At 49.7% G+C, this 24,177-nt stretch overlaps 1 protein-coding gene across 10 annotated transcripts; it reads left to right on the plus strand.

The window, feature by feature from the left end:
- Positions 1–274: 274 nt before the first annotated feature.
- On the plus strand, positions 275–23,315 carry EXOC7 (exocyst complex component 7). 10 transcript variants are annotated; one of them, XM_009947350.2, is made up of 22 exons: positions 275–373; positions 1,170–1,235; positions 2,316–2,500; positions 3,177–3,282; positions 3,818–4,040; positions 5,340–5,507; positions 6,540–6,551; positions 11,434–11,526; positions 12,522–12,590; positions 13,942–14,087; positions 14,417–14,569; positions 15,259–15,357; positions 15,981–16,043; positions 16,368–16,434; positions 18,851–18,889; positions 19,945–20,010; positions 20,766–20,886; positions 21,317–21,412; positions 21,696–21,759; positions 22,316–22,357; positions 22,535–22,668; positions 23,082–23,315. In XM_009947350.2, exons 1-22 carry the CDS (start codon positions 314–316, stop codon positions 23,182–23,184), a joined length of 2,175 nt encoding a protein of 724 aa, XP_009945652.2. In that variant the 5' UTR covers positions 275–313; the 3' UTR covers positions 23,185–23,315. The 10 variants fall into 10 exon arrangements, with proteins under 10 accessions (XP_009945652.2, XP_086329617.1, XP_086329616.1 ...); XM_086473491.1 differs by having other exon boundaries at positions 11,434–11,524; positions 12,505–12,590; XM_086473490.1 differs by lacking the exon at positions 18,851–18,889.
- The last annotated feature ends 862 nt before the right edge of the window (positions 23,316–24,177 follow it).

Here is a 24,177-nt window from a genome sequence, read left to right on the forward strand (position 1 = left end):
TGGGACCCGCCACACCACTTCCAACATGGCGACTCAGCCTTCCCGCCACTCCCAAACGGGGTGATACGAAGGGCAGTGCGCATGTGCCTGTTCCCCCTCTGCGACTACGGCGCATGCGCCTGACGGCGGGGGTGACTTCCCTCCCCGCCCCTACTTAAACGGCGGCCACTCTCTAGATGGCGGCTGTCCTTGCTGCGCATGCTCAGTGTGCCTTGCCGCTCCCAAGATGGCGCCGCGGCAGTGACGGGCGGCGGAAGAAGGTGGCTGCGGTGGGGCTGGGCGGCGGAGGGCGACCCTGGCGCCCCGCGGCAGGATGATCCCCACCGAGGAGGTGTCGGCCCGCAGGAGGGAGATCGAGGACAAGCTCAAGCAGGTGGGGCTGGGCCGGGGACCTGCTGTGGGCCTGGTCGGGGTTGGGGCCGGAGCCTGGGCCCGGGCCCGCGCCCGCAGCCCCAGCGCGTTGCCTAGGAGACGGGGCTGGGAGCTGGTCTGGAGCTTCCCACTGGGCCCGGGGGCGTCCCGGGACCCCCTAAGGGCCTGGTCACCCCTCTCTGGGCCTGGCAGCATCCCCAGGTTCCCTTCAGGACCTCGGGCCTGGTTTTCAGGGTCAAGGAGTATCTTTGCTTCTCCACTTTGCGCCTGGGCCCCCCCTCTTAGGGCCTTGCAGCTTCTGGGGGCTCTCTCTTCAGGTCCAGCCTGTGAGGCCAGCCCTTGCAGGCTGCTATTCCCCCCCGCCCCCGGGCTTCGGTGACTGATAACAGCCCTCGGTGGTTGCTTTGCGTTGGCTCCTTGAGTTCATGGCTGTGCATGGAATTTGGACGGTGCCTGTGCAACACCTGTGTTGTGCTGTGGCAGGGAAACATGTGGTCTGAGTCGGTGTGCCTCTGTGGTGTTAATTTTATATTGTGCTGTGACTTTTGTGTGCTAAGGCTTGTGGTACCAATGGGAAACAAGTAGTCCATAAAAACCTCACTCATCATGTTATGTGTCTCTCACCTTGGGTGAATTGCCCTGATTTCTGTTGAGAAGTGGCATGTTAAGATGTGGGCATCAGACAAAACATGGTTTGTTGCAGCGTTTACCAAGACTTGTAAAAACCTACATGTAATGTTTAATGACTCAAATGCTTAGTGTTCAGAATTGAAGCCTCTTTTTCATCCTACTGACAGGAAGAAGAAACTCTGTCCTTTATCAAAGACAGCCTTGAGAAGAGTGACCAGCTTACAAAGAACATGGTAAGGAGGTCCTTGAAGTTCAGCCCTCATGTTGAGTCTAGGTTTACTCTTTCTTAGGAGAATCTGTTTTCAGGGCTGTCATTGCACCCATCTGAGGAATGCACAGTAATGGACTGCTTTCTCTGCATCTGTGCTTTACACTTCAGTGGCTGAGCAAAGGAGAAAACTGATGAATGTTTCAATTCCATGCTTCTCTTCTGGGGAGATGGGAGTTCAAATGAGCTGTTGGCTCATCTCTTTACAGTCTGTCCTCTCTCTCAGGAATGGGTATTAACAGACCCCAGGCTAGTTTGTGCAACAGCATCATGTTGTTGCTTCAAAAGTCAGGTCTTGTTTGGAGTTTTCTTTTGGGAGTGTTCTGTTTAAGAGGTAGAAAGTAATTGTTGTGCTCTAATTGCTCATGAGCCCTCAGCTAATATACTATTTTGGGCTCAGGGCTTTAAGAAAGTCATAGAGGCACCACCAGAGAAGTGTGGAGAACATAACATAGGAGTGAGTCTTGGAAGAATTACATTGTGGCCTAGAAAAGATGACATTAAGGCACCCTTTATGAGCGTACTAAGATTTTCCACCTTTCAGAAGCAGTATCACAGTCCCTTTTAAAAACCAGTTATCTATGATGCAAAAACCAGTTCCCACTATACTGGTCCTGTGCCTTCATGTTGTGCCTCAGGTGTTTGGGTCTTAGTGATGTAGAGCAAAGTGACTGCTGGTTTGTGCTCTTGGTGTTCTTTTTACCTAGGGCACCTCCAGGCAGTTCCTGGGGATTTGTTTTCTGCTGTCAAATAAAGTTTTGCTTCTCCTCAGTATTGTCTTGAAACGTTATCTTTGTGCTTTACAAAGATTTAATTCAAGTTTGGCCAATCTCTGTGTGGCAGGTGATCTGTTTTGTGATTATTAATAGAAATTAGGACATAGAGGGATTAAACAGCCTGCCTAAGGAGCCATGGTGAATTAGTAGCAGAGCCCAAAAAGAGAAGCTGGGACCTGAAGGTCCCCCGTTGCCCTGTTCTACTGCCCTACCGCATGGATCCATGTGGAAGGATATCCTCAGCTCTCTGTTTCTCTCTTGGCGTGTAGGTTTCTATCCTCTCCTCCTTTGAAAGTCGTCTGATGAAGCTGGAGAACTCGATCATCCCTGTCCATAAACAGACAGAGAACCTGCAGCGCTTGCAGGAGAACGTGGAGAAGACCCTGTCCTGCTTGGATCACGTCATCAGTTACTACCATGTGGCTAAGGACACAGAGAAGATCATAAAGGAAGGGTGAGTTGAGCAGCTAGATCTTGCTGGGGAGCTTCATCCTGTTGAGCTTTTGGGATGGAGGTAGGGGAGCTGACTCCACACGCTCACCATAACGTTCTTTGTACCCTTCCCACACTCTTTCCCCTCCTTCAATCCACAATAAAACTGCCTGACTTGACCTTCAGAGGGCAAAGTCTGCTCAGGCTCTGTACTGGTGTCTCTTCGAGGTTTTGCAGACAAGCTGCCGTATGAACCTCGTGAGCTTTGGTGGCTTCTCTTCTTTCCTTTTCCCTTTTCCCAAAGGCTCTTTGTGCCCTGTTGATGTTGTCGCTGCATCCAGGATGAATCAGAACTGCTTTGGAGCCCGCTTTCAGTATGTGGCAGGGTGTTGTGATGGCCCTTCTCTAGGGTGGGATGTGCAGCTTCCTCTACCTGCCCATCGTGGCCTGACTGAGAGGAGGGCAAGGCTGAGTTACGTGCTGCTCAGCCATCAGTACTTCTGCACTTGCTGCATGGATTGGGTATTCTGCTGTGGCACTGAGTGGAGGCCAAAGGGAATCCCGTGATCTCCTAGTTGAAGAAAAGGGATTTGAAATTTTCCTTATTATTTTTATCCTGAGTTTGGTCTGGTGCTTTCTTGATATCTTCTTTCTTTGCTTCTTGGGGCACTGCTTTTTATTTTTGGTTTTATTTTCAGCCCCACTGGGAGGCTGGAAGAATACTTGAATTGCATGGACAAAATCCAGAAGGCAGTGGAATACTTCCAGGACAACAATCCAGACAGCCCGGAGCTGAACCGTGTGGTAGGTTATGGGTCTGGAACCTGGCGTGTGTGAGAGAGGGACAGATGTGGCCCTGCTGCTTGCCCTCTGGCTGTGAGAGGCTGACGGGCTGGCTGCCTGCTGAAGGAGGTGTTTGGGCACGGCTGGAAAAATGATTGTTTTGGCTTCTGTTTAAGTCTGTGCTCAGCAGCGTTTCTGCTTGTGGCGTTTTGCTCTCTCTGTGCATTGTGCCAGTAGGACTTCTGAAAACACGCCTTGCACGTGTGGTGGGAGTTGATTCAACCTCCTCCTGAGTAGCTCTTGTCAGTCCTTTGACTGCTTGAGCAGAATGGGAGATCTGTTTAAATCCCACTTGAAGACTGAGCAACTCCCAAGTACTTTTTTATTTAGTTTGCTTTAAAAGTCTCTTGCTTACAGGCGTTGTTGGTGTTTGAAGCACGTGGTACTTGTCAGTGGTTAGAAAAGCTGCAGAAAGTACATTCTTATGCAGAAATACTGTGAGCAACTGATTACAGAAGCCCTCTGCTGCTTCTATCCTCCTGCTGTTTTCTGCCAGAAATCGCTCTTTGAGAGGGGCAAGGAGTCCCTGGAATCGGAGTTCCGCAGCTTGATGACCCGACACACCAAGCCGGTCCCGCCCATCCTCATCCTGGACCTGATCAGCGGGGACGATGAAATGGAGACGCAGGAGGAGATGTCTCTGGAGCACCTCCCGGAGAGCGTCCTGCATGATGTCATCCGCATTTCTGGCTGGCTGGTGGAAAACGGCCGGAACCAAGGTTGGTAGCGCTGCGTGGTGTTCCCGTGTAGCTCTGTGTCGGGTGAGCGCTCTCCAGCTTCTTCCCACGTGTGGCTGAGACCAGAAGTTGGGCGTTGAGGGTGGTGTGTCTTGGCTTGTAGCTCGTACACCTTCAGCCCTGAAGCCTCTGCTCAGGTGCTGCTGGGGCAGTGTCACACTGCTGCTGGTGGCTAGCAGCGCTAGCGCAACCCGGGACTGCCTGAGTGGCACCTTCTAGGCGAGCAGTTCAATCTCCTTTCAATCAGCTTTGGACTTGATGATCTTAGATGTCTTTTCCAACCTCATGGTTCTATGACCTTAAGATCCTGCTTTTCTTACAGCGTTTGTAGTGAGACTGTAGTGATGGTTTGCCAGTTGAACGGAATGGTCTGGTGGATATGATGAGAGAAAGAGCTGTGTAAATAAATTATCTTGGTGCATAGCCTGTCCTTAGCAGAAATCCATTTAACTTGCATCTGTAATGCCTTCTGGTGGAGCTGCAACTATCTAGTGCTCAGGTATTATAAATCTGCAAGACACTGGCCACTTATTGTTATTGGGAACTGTTTATGAACAGAAACTTTTGGATTAAATGTGACCAAGAGTGGGAGGAAAGCAGCACAGAGACTTTTCATGTCTCTTCTTTCCTGTTCTGCAGTATTGAAACCTGCCTACAGCTTTATACTCCTCTGTTAACTTTTCCTTTGGGAGTGAATGACTTTGTTGCAGGAAACCTGTACTTGCACATACATATAGCTACTAGAATCACCCCCCACCTCAATGATTTACTTCTGAGTGGGAGTTACTGTGCTTACCAAGTATGACGAACATCTTTAAAAGCTTCTTACGAATTTTGCCGTGATCAAAGGCAACTCAAGTATATATAGAATATCTTGTTAGTCAGTTTGTATTCTGCTTTCAAATGACGAGCACCTCATTTAGTTGCTGAGTGCCCTGAATCCGGGGAAGTGTGTAAAGTCTCTCATGTTAGAAACTGAGCACTTGAATTAACAATGTCTTGCACAAATGTGTCCCATCTGTTCCACAACTGATGTGCTCTTGGTAGTGGTGCACAGACTTAATGCTGTGTGTGGTGGGAGGGCTGGAATGGATACTGCAGGGGAAGGAAGAAGTTTTTGAAGAAAATAGGAGAGGCTCTGGGAGGGAAAAACACTTACTTGGGGTCCCACATCAATGCTAGTGAGCCCTGTTAGGGGCATAGAGTGTTTCAGGCAAGGTTTGTTTTACCATGTAGTGTTCCCTGTTTGCTTATAATCTTGTTTCTACCTTGTCTCCTTAGATTTCATGACTGTTTACTTCCAAATCCGCTCTGTCCAGCTCGACCGCTCCATCAAGGGGCTAAAAGACCACTTCCGTAAGAACAGCTCCTCCACGGGAGTGCCGTATTCCCCTGCCATTCAGAACAAAAGGAAGGACACCCCCACCAAAAAGCCGATCAAGAGACCGGGTGAGTCCCTGAAGGGCGGGATCACTGTGCTGTGTATCCTCTTGCCTGGGTATGGAACGCATATCCGCAGGCCTCTCGCTGCTGAGGTAGCCTCTGTGTCTAAAATGTGCTTTTAGGACAGGAGCAGGGGTGAGATTTTTGGAGACAAGCACCTCTTGTCTGTCCTGGATTCAGCACAGAGATTACAGACATTTTCTGTCTCTGTCAGTCAGCGGGTCTATTCTCTGGGTGAGGTAAAGGGAGGAGAGGGGTCCTGTAGTCTCCAGGGAGAGAAAAGGCCATTGCCTTAACCAAGGAGATGAGTAAAAGGAGAGCCAAGAGGGCTATAAAAGGGTATGATCTGAGAACAGCTGCCCTCAGCCTCGGAATATGGAATATAGACTGTGCCACAACAAAATAGAACCCTCAGATCCGATCAAACACATCACTTTAATCATTAGTTATGAATAAATCATTACTGTGCTCGGAAACCAAGCACTCGTCAGGGGTTGAGATGGGGACTAGGTAGGTGCCTACTGAAATGAGATCCAAAGTTGTCTGAGTTTTGGAAGGGCTGTCAAAGCTTTTGCCTCAGCCTGTCTTTGGAAGAGCTATGAATGCAGCTGGTGGGTTATTCCACCTCTCCTCCTAATGGAGTTTTGCTGCTTTTTCTGGGTGAGGGTCACTCTGCAGTTCCCGTCTCTGAAATGTGCCATCTAGTGGGAGCATGGCCAGGAGGAGGGCCAGCAAAAGCTAGCACGTACCTCCCACAGCAGCACAGTGATGATGTCCCTCTGTGTGTCGCAGCACCCTGTTGTCTCCTCTGTCATAGTGATGAAAGTCCGAAAAGTTCATATTTCTGTGGGTTTACCTGGCCAATACTCTCCCACCCTGGTATTTTTTCCTTTGTTGTCCAAATACTTTTATTGGGTTCAGGAAAATAATAAGAAATGTGGATAGGGAGTGGGAATGGGTGGGATGGGGAAAGGGAGGAAAAGAAATATCCGTTTTAATTGTGTTGTGTTTATTTTTATAATCCTGATGTGAATGCAGTCCTCATCCCAGGTAACGTGCGTCTATGTGTGCGTGTGCTGGCCCTGGTGCTCGCTCTCTTCACTTCTGTGTGTGGAGAGGCTTTGCTGGGCCTCTTCTTGCTAAAGCAGAGGGTGTGCCTGGGATATTTGGAGAGGGAGGGCTGCCTGGGGAAGGCTGTGACATCCAGAGATCACCCCTCTGGTCTTTGAAAATCAATCTGTGCCATTGCTGCTGTGCCCTGGAGCTGTTCCTGAAAAGCTGACGTGCAAGTCAAGCGGCAGTTGGTGAATGCAGTCAGTCTGCAAACTTCAGTGGGTTTTCTCCTGTCAGCAGAGAACCACCTGACAAGGAGAAGTCTTACCCCACACTTGGCTTTTCTCTGGAGTTTGGCAGGTAGTTATTGGCAGAAGAATTTGCCACCAGTGTCGGGAGACCTGTAGGGGACAACATCCTCCCGCTAAGGAGAACTAGCTGCAGATGGCAGAAAAACAGTGTTTAAAATTGCTCTTTAGCACAAAGTCATTTGTGTTCAGCTCCTCAACAGTGACTCCTGCCCAACAGATGCTTACAATAGGTGAAAATGGTTTTTGTGTGGTTCGGTTGCTCTCTGCTGGAAGGATGCCAGGTGGGGAGCTGTAGTTGAGCCACGGGGAACTCAGGTTGCAGATGCTTCAGATTTGGTCCACAGTTCTCAGTTATCACCTGATACTGAAAAGATCCCTGGGTTTTGATTGCAGTGAAGTCAGCATGGTCAGCAAATGTTTGAGCAACCTTCCAGATGGTAACATCTTCCCTTTGCTCCATGTAAATAGTTGGAGATGGAGGAGAGGAGATTTTTTTTTTTTCATTCTCAGGTCTTGAATGCTCACGTAGAGAGTACAGAGAGGAGCCCACATGTTTGAGAGCAGAAGCATTTGTTCCCTACAAGCAGGCCTTCTCCAAAATGGATGCGCTTGGGCATCCATAACTACTTGGCTGTAGGTTTGCCGGGAGATTTTCATGTCTTTTTGCCTGGATTAATTGGGCCAGGTAGATGGCACAGAGAACAGTCTGAATGCACTTCCAGAGCTGACAGTGTATGAAGGAAAGAGCATCTCGAATAATCTACTGGGGTATTATTAATCTCAAGAAAAAATAGTGGCTAATTTGTCTCCAATCTTCTGTGAATAAGAACAGAGAACCAGACTGTAGCTCTTGAAGGACCGGTGTGGTTAAACCTCATATACCAGCCATCTCTTATGGCTACTAAATTGCACTTCAGTGAAATTAAAAATGGAGGAAAAAAAATAGTGTTTGAGCAGAGATTCACCAATCTTTCTGCGGTTCTGTCAGCTTTCAAGGACAGCTCTTGAGGTGGAGGTCTTACACCCTCTTCACGATGGCACAGTGGCCGTTTTCATAGCAATATTTGTCTGGTGGTGTTTGATTCCCCTGGTTTTAGCCTTTGTTCAATTATGGACAAAGAGTTTTTTTCTGTGCTATTGCATCAGTAAGTAAAGTCGAGTTCTGCCAATTTGGGTTTCAGACAAGGGGTTCTTCTCACGGTTCCAGCAAGTGAGTTGTTTTCCTTAGTCCTTAAGGAAGAATATCCCAGTGCACACCCCAATGCATAATTTAACCTGTTGCAAAGGATAAATAACAAAGTCTGATGTGCTATAACTTGTTTACCCGCAAAGCAAAGCACAAGAGAGGCTACACCTAAAGGGAGGGCGAGGTATTAGGGACAGGGTAACAAGGCAGAGATCCCCCCCTCCTCCAGGTACTATGTTGGGTTCTGGAGAACATGCTCCATATCCATGTGTTGTTTTAGGGGGTCTTCATCTCTGTTATTGTTTTGTCAGTGTACCCTGCACCGTCTCCTGTTGTTACAGCGTGCAGTTGAGAATCTGACTGATGGAGATGCTTTTAAAGCAGAGTTGTCTCCTCTTAAATGAAACTTGCCAAGTCAAGTTGAACTGATGAAGCAATCTGTGGGCTGCTTTTTTTTTTTTCTTTAGTAGTTTGCTGTTTGGAATGTCAGCATTCCGTCTCAGAGGGCAAGTGTATTCAGATTCCCAAATCATCCTGCTGCAAACACGCACATAAAATAATCCTTCTTTCTGATGCCTGCAGACCTAGTGCTCTTTTGTTGGCTTGAGAGCTGGAGGTAGCTCCGAAGCTCTGTATTGCGAGGGAAGGGCAGGGCCAGAAGATGCTGGTAGGGGCACCCAGCCTGGCTGCCTACGTGCAAAAGCCGGAGAGCTTTGGCCAGTTTTATGCAGACTCCTGCAGCTGGTGCTTAAGAAAAGAGGATGCATTGCCCTTCTACTTGGTTAGAAAACTGCCTAACAGAAGAGAAAACCAGGAGAACAACATGCACTTGAAAAACTGTACCTCGTGTATGCCCAAAAGCCACTTTATTTAACAACTGGGCCACGGGAGCAAAAGTTTAAGGTGTTTGTTGACTTTTGGGGGCTCTCTTCAAGCCATAGGGCAGCCCTTTTCCAGTTTACTTAACCCTGCAGTTTACCTAGCGGTGAGGTGCTACCTGAAGGCAGGCTGTGGAGTCTTTGTCTGGCAGAATCAAGAGCTGTTCTGCTTCCCATACTGATCGCTGCCTAGCTTGAATGTGATGTTTTCATTAGTAGCTGAAACCAGTCCCATTTGGTTTGTGAGCTGCCTAATAGGGGAAAACAATCATGGAACAAAAGCATTTGGCTTCCACTAGAATCCATTAAAGTCTAATTACAATGCTAAGTAAGAGGGATGCAGCGGCACCGAAGTGATGCCCATGAACACCGAACGCTCGGTGTGTGTCAGGGTAAACACAGGTAATTGTGCTCATGCAAATAAACCGCAGCAGAGGCGTTTCAGCTCTCATCTGAGCAGAAACTGTCAGGGGTGGGCTGTGGAGATGTGCACTGCGTACCTGTGAAGTGAGAGCCTGTTGACAGCAGCAGCAGTTGTACTGTGTGCTTGGTTTTCACATCAATTTAGTCTGGTTTTTTTATTATTATTTTTTTTTCCCCATTTCCTCTGGATGCTTGAAAGTGGGAAAGATGAAAGAACTGGTAGAAGAGCAATACCTGGGTTGAGCTGCTCTGCATCAGCTGGGCCGTGGTAACAGCAGTAAGGAAGAGCTCGGCGTGTATCTCCAGAGCTTGCTACAGCCCTGCTTGCTCAGAGGAACTTGCTGTTGTGCCCAAGCTCTTAAGGTTTCTGAAAACAGCTAAGAATAAAGTGGAAGTGTTGGGTGTGAAGAGCATTGGGAAGCTTGGAAGAAGAGGCATAGCCCTCTTATTTGATCATATGGTGGAAGCTGGGAGCAAAGGCATCAGCATAGCAAGGGTGTAAGTCTTCCCACCTCCCCAGTGTGGGTCTAGAGGGGAGAAGTTTCCTGATAGAAGAATGTGTTTTATGGATATGATTGATTTTTTTTTTCAAGTGGTTGAGAACACTTTGGGCTGGTAGAAGAAAAATGTTGCCAGTGGAGCTTTATGCTTTAGGAGCCGTGTTCTGTTATTTAGTAAGTGCACCAGGTTATGGCAGCTTGGTGATTCAGTAGTAACTTCTCCCCCGTTAGGGGTGCACTGTCTGGGGGACTTGAAGTTTCCTTCTTCCTGTCATATATTCCTTCATGGGATGAAGCTGTCCTGCCCCCCAGGATGCTGTTCTGCAGCAGTGTGTACTTGGGCTTCCCCTCAGGATAGTGGTCCTCAGCATTAGGGCAGCCAACACTCATTTCCAGGCTGCACTGTGTCTCACAGTTACTGGTGGAAGTAGGGATTTTGTGCATGTTTGAAGTATTTATTACTTTAAAGCGGAGGAACAATTCTTAATTTTGGCCACAGCATTTTTATTTTTCAGATCCTTCTTCATTTACTCAGCCCAGTTCTGTTTCATCTGGGTCTCCTATAGAAACTCCTTCTGCCTTCCCAAAACTTTGTTCTCTGTTGTGCAGGCAACAGCAAAGCTCTGCTGTGAGAGGGTGTCCGTGTGCTTGGGATAATTGTAGCTTGTTGCATGACGACTAACCTTTTAATGTGGAAACAGTACTTAGTCTTCAGTTGTCACATTCATGCTTTGTTTTGTGCTTTCTAGCTGTATAGCCAGCATTGGCTTTTGTTCATTTCTGTCTGTTTTTTGTGTGTGTTAAGTATAAATCTTTTTAACCCAGTGTTATTTTTTTTTTCCATGGTTTTAATTGATTTGCAGTTCCTTAGAAGAGAAGTGTCTTGGGGATTAGGGTGACTTAATGCGAGTTAGACATGGGTGGGCAGCATCTATTATTCTAGGGTTCCCGTGATGGGAGTTGCTCTCTCGAGCCCAGGGGTTGTCACCCTTTTATCGCTTGCTGTAACGCCGGAGATTGTTCCCTGTCGTGGCTGTGGGGCTCCTGGTGGGTCTGCATAGAGCATGCTCAGAAGATACCCCTTGGAGAGGCTCCTCGCTCCGCAGCTCTAACCGGGCGACTGGGGAGCCGACAACCTGCTTTAGGACAGGACTGGGCCGTGGTGCAAAGCCCTGCTCCCACAGCAGAGGAAAAGCAACAAACCCTGTGTGCTTGGGTGCAGAGTACTGGCTTAAACTCATGACAGGGAAGGGTGCTTCGTTGCTTCCCTTCTCTGACTGTGTCTTCTCACCTGGCCGTACCACCTCACCAAGCTGATCTGAGCACTCCCTGATTCTGTAACCCTGGCTGGAATTCATGCCCGTACCCTCAAAGCAGGGAGACGGTCTGGAAATGCCATTGTATCTGCACACCTGGACAGGAGTTTGGGGTTCACCTTCCTGTACTGAGCATGCTCATTGGTGCCCAGCACCCTCTTGCTGGGCCCAGGTGACTTGCTGGTGGAGGGCTGGTGTTCTGGGTTTGTTTTCTTTCACTCATTTTCTAGGTCTTCTTGTCTCTTCTCTCTGGCTCTGGTGACAGGCACGATCCGTAAGGCTCAGAACCTTCTGAAACAGTACTCTCAGCATGGTCTAGATGGGAAAAAGGGGGCCTCTAACCTCATTCCTATGGAAGGTAATCACAGCTCTAGCTACTTCACCCTTGACTTTCTCTGTGTATCAGCCTTGCTTTTCCAGGTGGGACTTCCATTAGCCTCGTGCTTGGTGGACAGCGTTGGATAGGTACAGCTGTCCTTGGGGAACTGAGGAGATGCTGGAGGGCCAAATTATTTTTCTGAATTTAGTGGCTGAATTTCAAAGTCTCCATAAACATGAGTAGAGGTGGAGAGGAATGTTACCTCAAAGCAGTTGACCCACCACAGCCACCTGGCTAACGGAAGCTCTGCTCTGATGACATCTGCTTGTGGTGTTTCTGTTCTCTTTTCTTTTTGCCTGGACCTTGAGACATTCAGTTTCCTAGTGACCTTTCCAAACCTGATGCTGAAGTGTCAGACCACAGCTAGCTCAGTGCATCGTGCCTGTACATCTTCTCTGTAGACATCTACCTAAATGGTCGTCTTCCATATTCTGATCTCATCTGCTCACAGAGGTTGTACCAGATAAGGGAGAAGAGATCACTTGTTCAAAGGATCTCTAAGACAGTTCTACCTCCTGCTGTGTATGCCTTCAAAGTAGATCTCTTCAGCACCTACACTGTAGTCTACTAAATCCCAGATGGTGGCTAACATCACTCATCTGGAATGAAAAAAATTCTCGTGCTGAGCAGGAGATGGCTTTGAGTTTGGATTTGTAATGGTTGTGGGTACAAATTGGACTTCTGGTGCCTGCTGTCCCATTCAGAACGTATGGCAGGAGGTTCAAGGGACCCCTACGGCCCACCAAATGATTTAACTCGCACTTCTCATCACGTTTCAAAGGGTTGCTACCGCTACGTAGCCCAACAAAGGGATTTGGTCAGGTAGCATTCCTAGGACTGTGTAGGGGGAAAAAAGTATCCTGTCAGATCAAATAAGCCGAGCTTGAAGCAGCTTCCAGCCAGTGTGAGCATCCATGCTGTAACCACCTTGGATAAATTCCGCCTTCTGTTTGTGCCGGCTGACATCTCACTAGGTCATGAGCATGATTTACGAGTTAAACACCTTTCCGATACCCTGAGCGACAAGCATGGGCCGGCTGCTGGTAAGTACCATGTTGTCACTTCGTAACAAGCTGGCTAACATCCCTTCTTTGCAGCATGTGTCACAGTAGTTGTGTAGCCAGTGGCTGTTCGTTTACATGGGCAGTCCTGGAGCATGGGCCTTCTCTGGCTAAGAAGCTCTGGCTCTTCTCAGTAGAATTCACTCCTACTAATCACACACCCCCCCCAAGCCCTCAAACAGGGAACCACAACTTTGTCCGACCGAAGACTGATGGCCACCATGCTGAGGGGCACTTCCCTACAGGGAGCTACTGGCTTGTTCAGCGCTGAAGTGAAGCAGCCAGGAAAGGGGTCACGTGCAGCAGGCGGTACAGCGGGCCGCGCTCCACCCGAGGCAGTCTGTAAAACCAGGTCACGTTCGTGTGTCCCCTGCTGAGCATCACTTTCAAAAGAGCAACCTGAGGGACCTGTCAGTGTAGGAAAGAATTGGTTCTCTCTCCATCAAAAGTTGCAGATGTTGCTGGGAAGAGAAAAGCAGCGGCCCGTAGCATAGGGAAGGCCTCTGAGGAATCTTACTGTCCTGTAGTGGTTACTACAGGGGTCTGAGTAATGCAGGATGGTGTGAGTCTGTGTCTGTCCTGCTGACACATCCAGCTAGCGGTTGGCATGAGTTGGTGTGGGCTCTTGTATCCTACCACTGCTTCTCATGCCTACCACGTAGGTTCTTTGATGGATCTTTATCCGAGGCATTCATATGCTAGGACTCAAATACTTGCATTTGTATGCAGCGTTGGGTGGCAGATAGCTCACCTAGCTGTGCTGATATTCCTGCTTCATAGGATTTAAATGTTCATCCGCCTGGTTTTTATCTTCTGTTTCTGCCTGTGGGAAGAGGCTGCCTTCCAGGACAGCCTTGATTTCCCAGAAATGTTGATGCAAAATGGCAGTTCTTCGTCTGCATGACGGACGGAGATAAAGAATTCTAAAAATACAAGCAGAGATGTTGAATAATTCACTTCAGACCTTCCTGAGTTTAGTACTTTGTGTTCAAGCCCTTGATTAGATTTAGTCTGTATCCCAGAAGAGCTCCAAACTTGCCCTCTGTCATGGGGCTGGAAAGAGCTGGTGTCCTGATGTGCCTGTTTCCTGACCTGCAGGCGACTTTGCATGCCTCCTGCAGGGTATGCATAGCTTCCCGTGCACAAACCCAGGGGGCAGGTTTGGCGAGATGATCACTCTTGTTATCACGCAAGGATGGGTGCAAAGCCAGAACTACCTTTTCCAGAAGAACCTTGTGCTCCTGGAGTAAACCAAGGCCTTGGAGTGAGCAGAGCTGCTGGAAGCTCCTCAGTGGGAATTCCATTCTCTCTTAAAGCCATCTTGCCCTTACAGGGAGGGATGACGTCTTCGACATCGAGATTGATGCGTACATTCACTGCGTCAGTGCCTTTGTCAAACTGGCCCAGAGTGAATACCAGCTCCTGACAGAAATCGTCCCGGAGCACCACCAGAAGAAGACCTTTGATTCTCTCATCCAGGTCAGTTAAACCTCTCTGCTTGGCTTCTTTTGTAAAGGATACACACGAAGTCTTTTTCCCTTCCTCTTTGTTGTGAGGGTGGTGTCGATTCCCCCACCTGCTGTGGGTGCCCAAGAGCACCACCACTGCTAGGGTTGTCCTCCAGGACCTGTTTGGGGAATCGGGGCCTGCACAGACCCTGGGGAACGTGTGCTCAGAGTCGCTCACTGGGTGCTGCAGATGACCCATCAGCTAAATTGGCATCCTTAACGGGTATCCTGCACTGAGCCCCTTGTGCTGCGTGGGCAAAAATCATGCTGCTGCCTTCTGATTCTCTGGCTTTGTTGCAGGAGTCGTTAGATAACTTGATCATGGAGGGGGATAACATTGTCTCAGCTGCCCGGAAAGCCATCATCCGACACGACTATTCGGCTGTGCTCACAATCTTCCCCATCCTTAAGCATCTTAAGCAGATGAAGCCAGAATTTGACCAGGTCTTGCAGGTAAGTGTGGTGGGATTGGAGAGAGTCCTGTGGCTTGGGTTGTCTGGAGAACGTTTTGAAAGGGATTATCGCAGTGGCTTTGAACAAGGCCATGCTGCTTCTCTCCTCCAGCATGGACTGGAAGTGACACAAGTGCAGCTTGGTCCTTTCTGTGATGGTGAACCAGCCACACAGCATCTCTCGGCAGCAGCTCTTTTCCAGTTCAAGTCATGACCTGGTGATGGACCATCTACATTATTCTGCTGCGTACAGGCCTCTGAGGTGTTTCGTCTCTGATACTGTTGAGCTTAGTTTAGACTGTGCTCAGTGGTGACTGGAAGATGGGCTGCTCTGAGAAGAGCCTGCTTGGACCATGCCACGAGGCTCTCCAGGTATCAAATACGGCATCCAGGTTTAGCAAGGCTCCTTTCCATCTGCTTCCAGCTGGTGGCTGTGGTGCACCAACCTCCTGTATCAGGTACTGCGTGAGAGGCAGCAAGTCCTGGTCACCGTTAGGGTCACAACATCTTCCCTCTCTGGCTGGCAGAAGGATGCAGGATTTTGTGTGTTGATGGTGTTGTAAATACTCTCCTGGTACATGGAGAACTGAGAATGAGATGCTGGGGTGGGAGATCAGGGAGGGTGGGTGCTGGGTGAAAGTTCAGATTCTGTTTGTTTTTCTTCTCTGATCTGTTACGGAACTATTCCAGGGAACTGCAGCAGGCACTAAGAACAAACTGCCAGGGCTGATCACTTCCATGGAGACCACTGGTGCGAAGGCGCTGGAAGAGTTCGCAGACAACATTAAGGTAGGATTCTCCTCGGTGTTCTCTCTGGCACGACCAGCAGGCTTAGAAGAGGGGTTTTCTGAGCAGAATCCCTAATTTAGCTTTTGGCTTTCCATGGGACTGCGCAGTCTCTGACTAAAGCAGGAGCTTGTTGGATCACTTTGGATGGTCAGCTGCAAATGCCAAATGCTCGGTGCTGATTTCAAATACAGGAGGCCTCTGCCCAAGACCCTTAACAGGCACACTGCAAATACTTTGACATGAGCTTCCAGGCCTCTGCAGGTATCAAGTCAATCTCAGAATTTAATCCTATTTAAAGAGAAAGGAAAATTGCGGATTTGAAAAGTTTTGGAGGACTCATGTTAAGCTGTCCCTGTGTAAGATGGGCTTGGTGAATGTGCTGCCTGGGAGGTGAGCTGAACATCTGATGGTCACATGCGGAACAAACCCCTGTGGTTCCGAGCTGCCGGTGCGTCGGAGCTGTGGTTTTTGAGCACCAGGAGATGGCACTGCAAGAGCCGGGTCTGAGGGTGTTGAGAGAGGCTGGATGCACAAGCCTATAGCTCACTTGTAGCTGCAGTTGTGTTGTAGGTGCCTTCAGTTTCATTACAGGCTTATCTTATGTTTTTCTCCTCCCTTCTTAGAATGATCCAGACAAGGAATATAACATGCCAAAAGATGGGACGGTTCACGAACTCACCAGCAATGTACGTGAGGATGATTTGAACCATACTCTGTGAAAAACAGCTTCTGAAGAGGTTTTAAAAAGAGCAGTGGGGAAATTTCTTAAGTTAAGCTGTCTTGGTATTGGAAGGGAAATCCAACTGGCTTCCGTGGAGAGATTAGCTAGTTACCCTTGCTAAGGTACGATGTGACTGTGTGGGTAAAACCCAGCAACTCAAAGGAGTGCAGTGATTTGTTTCTTGAAGGCTTTTAAGTGTGTGGGGGGGAAATGGTCCTTCGGGATCCTCAATAGCAGAGCGTAGGAGACGCGGTGTCGGTTGCTCATAACTTCCCTCGCTTGCTTCCAGGCCATCCTTTTCCTACAGCAATTGTTGGATTTCCAGGAGACGGCGGGTGCCATGCTGGCATCGCAAGGTACGTACACGCATGGGGCTTGTTTGGGCGTGCGGTTCCTTCCCCAAATTGTCTGGACATTTCCCCTAGAAAGATCAAACCTCAACGTGCACTGTGAGCTTGTTCTCCTCCTGTCTTTCACCCTGTGGTTTGTCTTGTCCTCTGATCAGCTGTGATCACATAGTTGGTTATGTGGAGAGCTCCAAGGGATGCAGAGTTTCCCTGCTGGCCTTCCGCACTTGCTCCTGTCAGGTGCTCTTGGGATGGTGTGTACTGCAGAGGTACTCTGTGGTGTCAAGAGGCGGTGCCTTTGTCATTCAGCTTCAAATCTGACACTGGGCTGGTCCTCTGTGACTGTACTGGAGTGAGGGTTGTTGGTGCAGGTGAGTGAGCTTTACTTAGGCTGTGGTTGATGAATTGCTGCCTTTCTCTGCCACATCCTCTGGTCAGAGTATAACAGCAGCAGCAAGAATATTCCCCTCAGCATCTAGCCGTGGTCAAGCTGGGACTCCTGAGCTGCTTGTGTGCCACGTGCCCTAATGGAGAGGCAAGTTTTAGGTCTGTTCTCCGGGATGCTAAAGAGACTAATTCCAGAAGGAAATACATAGATGAGAAATTGAGAGGGGCTGCCTCCTGTAACGGGATGCTGCTCTGTATCAGCTAGAGTGTGAGTCTTGGTTCTGTGCAGAGCAGCAGCTCCCAGCTCTCTAGTGAGCCCTTGGCAGAGCTCATGCTTTCAGGTAGGTTGGAGTAGAGCAGGCTGGAGAGGTGGAGAACTGGAGATTCAAGGAGAACGGGGACCTGAGGGGGCACAGGGGACTAGCTGGAGAGGGTTTAGGAAACCCATTAGGAGTTAGGGGAAGGGGGAATCTTGTAGCTGCCTCCAGACTTTTAGCTGCAATTCCTGCTTGGAAAAATCTGCCCGTTCTAAATTACCTCAAGCTAGGATGTCTCTGCTTCTTGCCACATCTCTAGCCACTGCCTTGTGCCCTCTTAGCCAGCAAGCTCAGTGTGGTCAGAGCCTCCTGGGCCTTGACACTCTCTCCTTGGCCAAAGAGGTGGTCCGGGTTTTTTCTTGGAAAAAACAACTGTTTGCCATGTCCTTCCCTGAGTGGTAATGTCAGCACTGTTGTTTCAAAGTCTTGAAAGAAATGCAGATCAGATCTGTCATAAAAGCAGATTCAAAAGGTAGCACAGGCTTTATTTTTTATTTTATCGGTCATATAACAGAATGTGACCATATCCATGACACACAAGCCATTTCCCCTTTAATTGTGGCTGGTTGTCCAGGTGTAGAGGGCTCCTGCTGTGTAAAGACAGCTTGAGAAAAACGCCTCTTTGCAGGCTGTTCAATTATTAAAGCTTGAAGTCAGTGTAATTGTGACAGATCAGGTAGCTTGGGCTGATGTGTAGTACCTCAGAGCCGGGTGTGAGATGACCCACAGTCCAAGTATTGTAAATAGTGTTCTCTCCATCTGCAGTCAGGCCTGGGGGACCATCTGCTGCCAGATACTCCCTGCTTTCTGCTGCTGGTGTCCTCCTGCAGGAACAGCTCTGTCGCTTGCTCCAAAGGCTGGGCCTGGCCCAACCCAGGGCACCCACACAGGGCAGAGCTGCTCTTGAGTGACACAGGTTACTGAATGTCGGTGAAGTTGCGGCGCCTGTCCAGCTGTGGGCCTGCCATCGCCCTAGACTGAGCACCATCAGCTCAGAGGTGATTGTGTCAGTGGAGTTCAAGGGGCAGGAGTTGCTTCTGCAAACAGGCATCTGCTTTGGGGTGGTGACGTGCCCCCAAGGGTGCCTCTCTAATGACTTCCAGTGGCTAGCTCAGGCGTGGGTGGCTGGAGTTGGGTTAAATAGCTCCCACAGTGATCCCGAGTGGTGGGAAATACACAAAACCACCAGTTTTGCCTCAGGTGGTAGCAAAAGCGAAGTTGATCAGTTAGATGCGGTGATGCCAAGCCCTTGTTCTTGCCCACTGACCTGTAGGCCCCTGTGTGGCCATGCAGGGATGCTAAAGTGCAGACTGAGGGTGGGATGGCTTTGATCAGGTTCCTGGGAAGGTTATATGGGCTGTACAGTTCACTTCAGGGACCGCTAAACTGCTGCTGGCATGAGGGGAAGCTTTTCTTTGCCTTGAAAGTGGGTGTTGAACTGGTTTGGAATGAGGTGCCTTGCTAAATACAGTAACAATACAAACAATGTCTCTAGCAGGAGAAGGAGGTTAGACTCTGCCTTTCCTGTGTGGTCTCCACCCTGTTTGTGGCCTTGAAGGGACTCCTGCCTGCTCTCCTGTGTAGCGCTCTGTGGCTGCTCTGTGTTAATATCTGCTTTGTTCTCAAAGGGATGGTGGTCTCTAACCTGTCTTTTTGCACTTTGCGTTTCTTTTTCTCTCTCCTCCCTCCCCTTTTCTCTCTGCTCTGCCTAATCTTTGTAGTTCTTGGGGACACATACAATATTCCTTTAGATCCCAGAGGTAAGCAGACTTACCCACACATACCTGTTCATATTGCCTTGGACTCTGGTGATGTATGTTAATTCTTTATCCTCCAGGAGTGGTAAATAAATTAACACGTAATTGAAAAGGGGGAAAAAAGGGGGAGGGTAAGTAACTCTTGCCAGCGGGCTGGAGAGAATAGGGAAGGCTTCTGGCATCCCTCATTGTCTGCTGGTGACATGAGGTGAAACAGGCTGAAGACACTTTCATGGCACTGACTCTCTTTGGCACGGGCAGCAGCTTGGCCCAGCTGGTATCGTGCTTTATCCCCTGCGCCCTCGGCTCCTTATTGTCGCAACTCCCAGCAACAGGAGCTTCGAGGCCTTTCCCATGGGGTGCTTATGAGCTCGGACCACCCGAGCTAGGCCCGGCTGCCAAACTCTCTGGTGGGGGGAGGAGGAGATAGCTACCCCACGTGTCCCCTGGGACCCATGCCCACAAGCCCTTGAGGGCAGAAAGCCATCCGTTACGCGTAGACGGGGGTACATGTGCCAGCCTGGAGGCGCTGCTTGTAAGGGCAGGCTCCCGTGCTGCTGCAGCCCCTCGTACAGAGCCAAGCAGGCCCCATCAGCAACCATGGGGATGGCTGAAACTTCCCAGAGCCCTTCTGCTTGTTTCAATTGCTGTTGTGTGCCTGCTGTGAACAGCTCCAGCTCGTTTGTTCTCCGATTGCCACTTTCTAGTGCTTACAAACCCTTTTCAGGTGGTGGGGGAAGGGTGGGAGGATGTATTTAATGACTCTAGCGCTGATCAAGAGGATGTCCTCTGAGCACTGGGAGGGAGAGAATTCTGCTGGGGTGCTCTGCCCTTGATGCAGATATAAGGTTTGAGGGGTGCAGAGCTCTTCCACCCTCACCCTGGATAAGCTGCTGACGGTCAGCACTGAAGCAGGGAGCTAATTTCACTGTCGGTGGGAGCTCTGCACTAATTCCATAGCAACAGGGACGAGAGGCTTGTTTGAATAGAGGCAGGCTGACCACGCGTAGCCACCTTCCTCATGGCACGTTCACTGGCTGAGACTCTCCTCTTTTCAGAGACCAGCTCTTCAGCCAGCAGTTACAGTTCAGAGTTCAGCAGGCGGCTGCTGAGCACCTACATCTGTGAGTACTCTGCACCTTCCCGTTTCTGCCCCGTCGGCTCCCCTTCCCTTAGCTCGCTCCTGGGTGAAGAGCACAGGCTGTATCTCTTAACTCCGTGCCGTCTTTCCGCGTTTGAGCTCGAGTCTGATGGGAGGGATGGAAAAAAGGGTCAAACTGGGAGTTTCAGGCTGTTACAGTTAGACAGGACAGAGCACAGCGCAGCAGCTCACAGAGCTTTTGTCATCACTTGCCTGGAACCATTCTCACCCAGTGCTTTGCACCTTCAACCCCATAGAGGCTCCCAGCTGCCAAAGGGGCTCTGTAAAATCTCGGTCCTGTGTTTAACAGGAGGATAGTGAGAGGAGGTCACAGTACTGCCTCGTGCTGCTCTGTTATGATGGGGATCAGGTCCTGCCACCTCTTTGAGCTGAGCCTGTGCCATGGTTAGGCTGTGCCTGGTCGCCCACGCTGGTCCTGGGACTTACCCCGGACGCAGAGTACGACTGCGTTGCCAGCTGCGGCAAAGGCCCTGCTTCGCAGAGAGGTTTTGGTGACTGGCTGGGGAAGGATCTGTGTAAGGCTTGTAGGGTCGTTAAGGACGTGTGATTGTACCTCGTCTGCATGTGCAGTCGGGGCTGTGCTGTTCGCTTTGCTGTGGGCCCACAGCGGATTGGGAGAGACAGTCAGACCAGAGATCTGCTCTGTAAAATACTCTGTTTGGATGATGAGAAATTCCAGTGCAAAACTTCTTGTTCTCTGTCTTTTCCCTCTTTAAGGCAAAGTGCTGGGCAACTTGCAGCTTAACCTTCTTAGTAAATCCAAGGTTTATGAAGACCCAGCTTTGAGTGCCATTTTTCTGCACAACAATTACAACTACATCCTGAAATCTCTGGAAAAGTAAGTGTTTATCTGGGTAAATCTTCCTGAAGCCTAGGCTGATTCTAACCAGCAAGGTTTTGGAGTGGAGCTCTGCATTGAGTGCATTTACTTTGCCGACCTGTCTCATCTCTGCTCTTTTCTTCCATTCTTGAAATCACCCTTTTGAAAGCTTTGCACTGTTATAAACGTTGCATTACACAAGAGTGGAAGATAAAAGCATCAGAGATGCCTTCAGTTGTAGGGAATCCTTTGATCTTGGGAGGACTGAGGACATGGCTTTGGAAGGTAACTTGGAGTAGCTTCTGTCTCCAGTTTGTGCATTTCAAGGTCCCTCTTATTGTGAAGGGCAGAAAAGAGCTTGTTGATCGGGGTTTGAAATCCTGCCACCCTGCTGGCAGCCCGGGGAGCAGCTGGCTCACGTGCTTCCTCAGGTTTGCTGTTCTCTCAGGTCTGAGCTGATCCAGTTGGTAGCTGTGACACAGAAGACAGCCGAGAGGTCTTACCGGGAGCTCATCGAACAGCAGATCCAGACCTACCAGCGCAGGTCAGGTGACGTCCCCTGCTCTTCCCTCGGTGTTGTCAGTTTGAGAGCTCCTTGGGAGCCAGTGCTGCTTGAGCAGTGAGAGAGATTCACCCAAACCAGAAACTTCTCTAAAACAAAAGCTCAGTATTTTAGTTTCCAAGCGGTTAATCTAACTTGGGAAGGGGTCGCTGTAGAAAGTTTTGGGGGATGTATTGTCTGGGGTGGCCTTTGGGTCATGGGTGAAGACAGAGATGTTCTGGTGAGGCATGGGTAACTCCCCTTTCCTATCTCATTTCACATGCAGCTGGTTGAAGGTGACAGATTACATCTTGGAGAGAAACCTGCCTGTCTTTCAACCAGGAGTGAAGGTGAGAGGATGGGCAAGGGTGATAGAAAAATAGTTTTGAGATGATAGAAATTGCCAGAAACATCTTCTCCTTTGTCGCATTAAAAAATTCCCAGAAACCTTCTTTATATCTCACGCCAGTATCGCGCTGCAGGGTGAATACTGTGGCTGGGACAAGATGGAGAGCAGCACTGCCTTCTAATCTCCCCTGCCCCAGATTCATACAAGTCTCTTAATTTCTGCCTCCATCCTTACACTTTCACCTGAGCAGATGCTTCTATTTTGGATTTGCAGAAACCCTGAGCCTGTCCCTTAGAAAGGGCTGGAAGCATAAAGAAGTCTATTTTTATGTCTGTTCTGGCTAAAAATTGCCCTTATTAAACCTATTTCAGATGAAAGGCAATTGCTGAATAGGGTGTGCTGCTCACTGCAGCTTTCTCTTCTCCCTGCTTTAGGAGAGGGAATTCAAGCCACGTATGTAGCAAGTTACTTAGGTTGGATGGGGAGTTGTGGGCAAATGCTGGTGTTGGAAATTTATTTCTGGAGATGAAATAAAACCGTTTCCCGCCTTGTTGCAGCTCAAGGATAAGGAGAGGCAGATGATAAAGGAGCGCTTTAAGGTAAGGAGGTGTTAGATGGCGTAAGAACATCCCCTGGTTGATTGGGACAGTCAGACCAAAGGTCTACCTGAGGAGGAGACCTGTCTGTTGGTGATCAGCAGTGGAGGGGAAGAACATCAGACGCTGCACGGAGCTGTGATTGCAGACAGGACACTCACTGAATTTTGCTTTGGACAGGGTTTTAATGATGGGCTGGAGGAGCTGTGTAAGATCCAGAAGGCCTGGGCAATCCCAGACATGGAGCAGCGTGACAAAATCCGCCGGGCACAGAAAACCATTGTGAAAGAGACCTACGGTGCCTTCTTGAACAGGTGACGACCTCTTGCAACGTTGTCCTCTCTTCTTCGGATTTACAGAAGTCTTTGGGGCCTAGAGTAGCTTGAGCTGAGGTGCTTTTCGACTGTCCTGTCTTAGCTTCTCTGCCTCACACACTGAAACATCCCCAAGCTGAGCTCTACTAGTTGTGAACATCTGCTGTCACCCTGATTCCTTGGTTCAGGGTGAGTGCAGGTGTTCTAGCCAGCACAAAGCTCTCAGCCACCCTGGGCTATTCGTGTGAAAATCAGGAGACCAGTTGTAACCGGGTCACTTGCTCCCAGCAAGATACCCTGTCAGATTCAAGTGGGACGTGCTGGGGTGGAGCTGATCTGTGGCAGAGGAGGGGCCAGTGGGTCTCTTTGTTGTGTTCCACTTGTTTGACCCCCTGGGTCATCTTCCTTCGCAGATATGGCAACGTGCCCTTCACCAAGAACCCGGAGAAGTACATCAAATACCAGGTCGACCAGGTGGGGGAGATGATCGAGAAGCTGTTTGACACATCGGCATAGATCTCCAGCGGCCGAGCACAAGGCGGTGCTCTCGGCAACCTTTGGGACTCCCTTCCCTTCTCCCCTGCCCCATTGTGGTGGGCAGGGTGTTATACTTGTATTTATCAGATTTGTAAACCTGTGGAAACGCCGCCTCCTGGCTGGCTTTGCCTTCTTCCGCGGGCCCTGAGCAAAGGCTCTAGGTGCTCACTGCACTGCTCTGGGGTCTTGCGCTGCGTGTCTTCAGGCCTGGGGGTAAATGTTTGTGCTTTTGTGCACAGCAGACATGGTGAGTGTGTAAAAACAAACAAACCCCCCCACACTTGTGGATACCGTCCTTCTGTTAAGGGCAGGTGGCTGTAAGCTCCAAATGGTGCTGCCTGCTTCCCTGATGGGTTTTGGGAATCTCAGTTCTATAGGATCCCAAAGGATTCTCCCATTGTTACTCTTGAATGTTTGGGGTTGTTTTTAGTTCAGTGATGGGGTGAGCTGCTGGCTCTGTGGCGTGGTGATGCCTGGCTGGGGTGGTGCCGCGCAGGCCCGCAGCCTCGTTCCGTGCAGGGGATGTTTTACCCCGGAGTTCCATGGGCTGTGCCTGCAGCGGCGCTCTGGCCCCTGTGAGGCACGGGAGACAGGGTGATGGCAGCCCGGAGTCCCGACAGCAGTGAGAATCGGAGGGTTCCCATGCTGATTTCTGCAGAGCACCTCCTTCCCACCCCTGTTTTGATTTATCTCCTGTCTTGTTAAATCCGGGGCATCTCTTTCCTGCAAGCGGACGAGTCCGTTCCCTTCATTTAACCCCTGGGCATCACATGAAAAAAAAAGTGCTACTCTGCCGTGTGCCTCGGAGTGATACCGACAGGCTTTGGCAGAGGAGCTGGACCCTGCCATCGTTGCACCAAGGCCTTGCAGAGCTTTGGAGCGTGTGTGCTGTTTCTGTGGTCTCTGGCCAGGCACCTCGTGCTCCCACCTCTCTTGCTGCTGCTGCTGCTTTCTCTATTGTGGGATCTTCCC

The sequence above is a fragment of the Leptosomus discolor genome, chromosome 15 (assembly GCF_034619465.1).
Source record: "Leptosomus discolor isolate bLepDis1 chromosome 15, bLepDis1.hap2, whole genome shotgun sequence".
NCBI classification, from domain to species: domain Eukaryota; kingdom Metazoa; phylum Chordata; class Aves; order Leptosomiformes; family Leptosomidae; genus Leptosomus; species Leptosomus discolor.

Excerpts from the sequence above, each read along its gene's own strand:
- EXOC7 (XM_086473491.1), top strand. The coding sequence starts at position 314 with ATGATCCCCACCGAGGAGGTGTCGGCCCGCAGGAGGGAGATCGAGGAC. Across the intron at positions 3,283-3,817 it reads GCCCGGAGCTGAACCGTGTG|AAATCGCTCTTTGAGAGGGG; the intron begins GTAGGTTATGGG and ends GTTTTCTGCCAG. Across the intron at positions 22,358-22,534 it reads TGATAAAGGAGCGCTTTAAG|GGTTTTAATGATGGGCTGGA; the intron begins GTAAGGAGGTGT and ends TGCTTTGGACAG.